The sequence below is a fragment of the Silene latifolia genome, chromosome Y, assembly GCF_048544455.1.
Source record: "Silene latifolia isolate original U9 population chromosome Y, ASM4854445v1, whole genome shotgun sequence".
In the NCBI taxonomy this organism is placed as follows: Eukaryota; Viridiplantae; Streptophyta; class Magnoliopsida; order Caryophyllales; family Caryophyllaceae; genus Silene; species Silene latifolia.
In genome coordinates, this window is record NC_133538.1 from 458,854,734 (window position 1) to 458,861,539 (window position 6,806).

A 6,806-nucleotide genomic window follows, 5' to 3' on the forward strand; every position below is an offset into this window, starting at 1 on the left:
TAATATAAATAAATTGTAGATAATTAATTTTTTTCTGTTTCTAATAATAAAATTGTAAAATAATTTGTTAATTCTCATTTCTAATAGGAAAATCATATTCCTAACTATAATAGAAAAAATTTAAATAATTATTATCTCCTAATTCTAATGCTAATAGTATAATTAGGAAAAAAAAGCCTTAATAAATTGTTAATTTATTTCCTATTTCTAATAGAAAAGTTGTAAAATAATTAATTAATTCTCATTTCTAATAGGAAAATTATATTCCTAATTATAATAGAAAAATTGTAAATAATTAATTATCTCCTAATTCTAATGCTAATAGTATAATTAGAAAAAAAAGCCTCATTTGGTTATATACTAGATTTAATGCCCGTGCGATGCACGAGCCACTAAGTAATTTCTGATGTGGAAATGGTATAATTTTAGTATTCACGCCATTTTTTATGGCGGTAGTAAACAAAACTAATTAACTTAAACTAAACTAAATTATTAAAGGTAGATGAACTGAACGAAGCTGAAATTAATTGAATTGAACTGAATCGAGCATAAAATAATGATAATGACGAATGACAATGGTGGTTATAATGATAGTAAAGATATAGAGTATAACTATAATTGAGTTGAGTTAAATTTTATGGAGTTGAGCTAAATTGAGCGGGATAAAACTGAAGTAAACGGAGTTGAGTAAAACTAAAATGAACGAAAGAAGGTTGAAATTAAACTGGAAAAAATATGTTCAAGTAGGTACATGTCGTGCTATACGTAGCATTCAGTTCGTATTTCTAGTACGCTTAGATAATCCTCGAACTCTCATCTCATAAGAAAAACGATCCGAAAATTATACGGAGTATGGGATATATTTTCTTGGGGATGATCTATTTGAAGTAGTGCTGTCTTTACATAGTCCCTTGGACATAATCTCCGGTGTAATATTGTTTGAAACTACTACGAAATCAGGTTATTCAAACAACACCAATAACGTCACTCCTACATTATATATTTATTGTATTTGTAATTTTTTTGAACGATTTTTTTGAACGATATGTGATGATTGGGTTGGTAATCAATAACTTGGCCGTATGAGATCGAACAACCAAAATCTAACTAAGCAAATACTAAATTTCTAAAATTAATCTTGAATAATATATTCATAAGAATATACTCCGTATATAGTGAGTTTTGGTTGATGTGAGGCACTCCTTACAATATAGTCTAGTTTATATAAACAAATTTTAATTAGTATTGGGGTAAGGGAGTTATTACATCAAGAAAAATTCTAAATACTATATTATCGTGTACGCTAAAGACTGTATTTATCATTTCCCTTTAATTTTTACTTAGATTATCTTTAATTTGTTAATTGTGAAAAATATCGTCATCCAATTTTCTTATTGATTGAGTACGATGATATGGTATACTAAATAATTTCTCGATGAGCTTATACTTTGTTTGATTCTCATTAAAAATGACGGCCATCATATAATGAGTAATTAATTGAATAAAAATGAAAATACATATCACTTTCGCAAAATACTTTCGAGAGATATTGATTCTTCCAACATTAAAAGTACATAAATATAAAAATTGGTTTACAATAGTTTTTTCACACCAACAATGACGTACAATAACCCATCTACTAACCGACAATTCCTCATAAGGTTATTAAATTACGGATAATTATGGGTAAAACTATATTATCCATTATCATAACTAATCTACAAAATATTATATTTACGTATTACATATAGAGTTAGAATTGGAAACCAACTACTCCATCTGATCTCTCCATGCATAGTTTTTATACAATATAATGATCAACCTCTTTTTCTTTATGCGATGTATACAAAACTTTTAATAGGCACTTGTCCACGACATATACTCCCTTCTTCCCAATTATTTAATCAAAGGCGAAACAAATAATTGGGACGAAATCAAAAGGGCAAAACAAATAATTGGAACAAAGGGAGTATATAATTGCAAGTGCATAGTGTGGATCACTGAACAATACTAAGATGATAAGATGCACTCCAGTTCAGCCATTATCATATACGGATGTAAAAGATTTGTATTAGAAAAATTGCATCATTAGTACACTCCATAGACTTGTGCACCATAAAATATTGTCAAGCTTTATATTTTATTTCTTTACTTTTAAAAAATATCGGGGCACTATTGTACTAAAAAAACGTATCATCTTGCTACGATCGACAAAACTCATCATCATAATCTAAGAGATTATAGTAAGAATATCATCTATCTCAAAAAAATTTCTAAAAAAAAAAAGTTAATTAAACAATTCCAATTCTACAATAAGAGACATACACATTTAAATTAAACACCAAAACATCTGATCAGATCGCCTAAAAAACCTATGCGTATTAGTTAGACTTTAATATACAATCCATAAAATTGAAAAGATTTTCTTAAGAAGAAGATATAATTACCGACTTACCGTTAATAACATTGACATGGTAAATACACAGTAAAAACTACTGATATTATTGTTGATTTGGCAATGATTCAATACCGATGTTCATTTTCCTTCATTGTTTCCTGAAAAATCATAAAAGAGTACATAATTAGATCTCATTGCATAAAAAATATATATTCACTATGACAAATATTAACACGATGCATTAAAACAAAAATTAGTCATACTCAATTTTTGGGGAGGGGGAACATTCAAAGGATAATAATATTGATCGCAGGGTTTATATATACACTAACTAATAATATTACATATCAAATATACTATAACTACTTTTTCCTCTCTTCCTAGGGTTTCTATGGAAGTCTTGTCCTAGTTAATCTCCGTCTCATCCTTTTCTGGTTTAAGGTTGCTATCTACGTCGTGTTCGTAGGTTTGCTTCGTTTAGTTCTTGTTTCTGTTGGACTGTCGTTTTATTAGGGTTTCGATACGCTTGAGTTTTGGAGTTGGCTAATGGGGTCGGTTGGTAACTCCTGGATGGAGCGAGGAGCGTGCAGTAAGGGTAAGGAGGTGGTGGAGGAGGGTGTGAGGGGTGGCGAGGCAGTGTTTGACTGGGACGTTGAGGGAGAGGATACGGTGCGGGAGCGATCAATTAGTTCTTGTTGGGAAGATTTGGACATCGAAGAATATTCTTGCGCGCGCGGCGCTATCGACACGATGTTGAGAATATGGAATCCGGTAGGAAAGGTTATGGGAAACGTGCTGGATGCTAAGGAGCGAATTTTTGTCTTTCGATTTACTGATGAACGAGACAAATTGAAGGTTATCGAAGGGCAACCTTGGCACTTTGACAAGTTCGTTTGGTGCTTTCAGGAGCCCAATTTGGAGGGGAAGATGACGGATATTCCACTTTTCTATCTTCCAATTTGGGCTCGTATTTATGATTTTCCTTTGAAGGGCAGGTTGAATGAGAGCAATTTAAGACGGTTGGGGGACCATCTAGGGAAATTTGTGGCCGTTGATGAGGTTGTGTACCCGGAAATTGAAAGCGCAGTAAGGGTGCGAATTTTACACGATGTACGCAAGCCTCTTCATGCTTCGACTGATATTCGCTTACCTAGTGGTAAGATTACTTCGTTTGCTGTTAAGTGCGAAAAGTTGCCTATATTCTGCTATGGGTGCGGGATTTTGGGACATGGACAAAAGGACTGTGTTAAGGGGCCATATAGGGAAGACGACCTGAAGTATGGGGAGAGTCTTCGGGCATCGCCATGGAAGGGGGGCAAGGTGGGTGTGTCTGAAGGAAGGAAAACGAGTAGGGACTTACGGCCTGAATTCGAAGAGGAATATAAACGGTGTGAGCAGGAGATGATAGAGAAATTGCAGAGGATTGCGTTATCGCGTAGAGTGGGAGGAGGACAGGGACGGCTAAAGGGTCAGATGGTGGTTAGTAGTGTAGTGGAGGATGAGGCGTTTGGAAAGGGTGATGGGCTACGTTGGGAACAGGGGGTTGGTGCGAAGGAGATGGGAGTTGAGGTGGTTGAAGGGGATGGGTCAGAACAGGTTGTTGTTCCAGAGGTGGGCGTTTGTATGATTCAGGAGAAGGGAAGTATAGGGAGTGGGGTCGAAGTGGGGAGTGTTGGAACTGCTGTGGAGATAAGTGCGAAGGGGGGTGGCACGGTGATACTTGAAAAGAGTGCGAAGTGGACGCGGGTTCCTAGGGTGGCAGGAGTACAGGAGGGTGTTGCTACGGTGGGTGTGGCTGTGGGGAAGAGGAGTTGGGAAAAAGTTAAGGAGGCGAGACTGGATAGTGTGGTGTGTGCTGGAGAGGGGGTCGATTTTCTTGAAGGTGCGGAGTCGAAGAAATTAAAACTAAGCAGGGGTGCTTCTATACCTGAGGCGGAGGTTGAGACGACTCAACCCCGCTGGGCATCATGAAAATACTGAGCCTTAACTGCAGGGGGCTGGGCAACCCCGATGCAGTAGGCGGCCTCCGTAATTTATTACGGAGAGAGGCCCCGGATTTGGTCTTTTTATGCGAGACCAAACTGAGTGGGAGTGAGTTGAGAAGGATGAGGTTATGTCTGACTGAGTATGAGGGCATGGAAGTTGATAGTGTTGGTAGGGCTGGGGGTCTGGCGTTCTTGTGGCGCAAGGCGGTTAGTTGTGTTTTTCTTTCTGCTTCTGTTCATTATATGGACTTCGAGATTGGGGGGGATGCTGGGGTCTGGCGTGTGACTGGTTTCTATGGGTGGCCAATGGTGAGTGATAGACACTTGTCTTGGGAGTTGCTTCGGGTCCTTGGTGCGAATAGTGGGGATGTTCCTTGGTTGTGTATCGGGGATTTCAATGAGATACTTTATGGTACGGAAATGAAAGGGGGTGTACGACCCCAGTGGCAGATGAATAACTTTCGAGACGCTGTTGATGATTGTGGGCTTCGAGATGTTGGTTTTGAGGGATATGAATTTACCTACGATAATGGTCAGGTGGATAGTGATAATCGGCAATCAAGAATTGATCGAGCTATGGCAAATGATAGATGGTTCGATATGTTTCCAAGAGCGAAGTTGATTCACATGGATAGAGAATGGTCGGATCATGCTCCTATAAAGGTGGTATTACAGCCGCGGGTGGATAGGGAAGGGAGGGGTGGTCGGATTTTTCGGTTTGAGCAGGTCTGGGTAGGGGAGGATGGATGTGAGGATGCTATCCGGGAAGCTTGGACTAATGGGAGTGGGGAGTTGGTTGATGCTATTTCGGATTGTGCTAGGCAGCTGCAAGAGTGGAAAGGTGTTAGTATTGGTAAAATTTTGCGTGACTTACATGCTAAGAGGAGACGGCTCAAACGTATCAATGAGGGCTGTCGGTCGAGGAGAGTACTTAATGAAAGGAAGAAATTGATGAAAGAAATAGCGACTTTATTGCGACAAGAGGAGATTTTTTGGCGTCAGAGGTCGAGGGCCTTATGGCTTAAGGATGGTGACAAAAACACTACTTTTTTTCATCGTAAAGCTGATCAACGAAAAAAGAAAAATCACATTACTCAGCTTTTGGATGATCATGGTGGTGTTCATGAAGGTACAGCGGCTGTTGCTAATGTTGCGAAGGACTATTTTGAGCAGTTGTTCTCATCGAATGGTACTAGGGTGGATGAAAATATTCTCGATGTGGTAGCTGATCGTGTGACACCTGAAATGAATGATTCTCTAATCGCGGATTACAGAGAGGAGGAGATTGTTATGGCGCTCAACCAGATGCATCCGCTTAAATCCCCAGGACTTGACGGTATGAATGCTTTATTTTATCAAACATATTGGCATATTGTTGGTCCATTGGTGATTAGGACGGTGTTACTTATTCTTCGGGGTCAGCCGTTTCCGCCTGGCCTGAACAGAACTCAGATTGTTCTAATACCGAAGAAGAAGGCGCCGGATAAGATTGTTGATTTTAGGCCTATTAGCCTTTGCAATGTTGTATATAAGTTGGTGTCTAAAGTTCTTGCTAATAGGATTAAAGGCTTCCTTGGTCGTATTGTTACTGACAATCAATCTGCTTTCACCCCGGGCAGATTGATTTCGGATAATATTTTGGTCGCTTTTGAGTTGTTTCACCAGATGAAGAATAATAGGACTGGAGAATGGCCATATGGCTTTAAAGTTGGATATGGCAAAGGCGTATGATAGAGTTGAATGGTATTTTTTAGAGCGGGTGTTGCGCAGGATGGGGTTTGCGGCTGGATGGGTTGATAATGTGATGAAGTGTGTCTCAACGGTTACTTTTTCTATCAGGGTGAATGGTATGCTTACTGAAGAATTTCAACCAAGCCGTGGGATTAGACAAGGTGATCCTATTTCACCTTACCTTTTTATTTTGTGTGCGGAGGTCTTGTCAGGACAGCTTCGCAAAGCTGCTGAGGATGGTTCTATTAGGGGGATAAGAGTGGCGTCGGCTGGACCTACGGTCACACATTTGTTGTTTGCAGACGATAGTATTTTATTTGTTCGAGCTAGGGAAGCGGAAGTCCGGAAGGTTAAGGGGATTCTTGATATGTATGAGGAAGCGTCAGGACAGCTTGTGAACTATAACAAAACTACTGTTTCCTTCAGTAAATGTACTAAGGCTGCGAGGAGAGAGCAAGTTGCGGGCTGGTTAGGAGTTCGAGCTGTAGATGAGCACGACAAATATTTAGGGCTTCCGACTGTGGTGGGTCATTCTAAACAGGTTGTTAATCGAGTGATTAGAGATAAATTGTGTCGTAAATTACAAGGATGGAAGGGTATGCTATTTTCGAAGGCAGGGAAGGATGTTTTGATAAAGGCTGTCGCCCAATCGATTCCAACCTATGCTTTGAGTGTCTTCAAGCTTCCTTCTA

The 6,806-nt window shown here is 38.9% G+C and overlaps 1 protein-coding gene across 1 annotated transcript; it reads left to right on the forward strand.

The window, feature by feature from the left end:
* Positions 1–4,503: 4,503 nt before the first annotated feature.
* On the forward strand, positions 4,504–6,114 carry LOC141632871 (uncharacterized). Its single transcript, XM_074445375.1, has one exon. It carries the CDS (start codon positions 4,504–4,506, stop codon positions 6,112–6,114), a length of 1,611 nt encoding a protein of 536 aa, XP_074301476.1.
* The last annotated feature ends 692 nt before the right edge of the window (positions 6,115–6,806 follow it).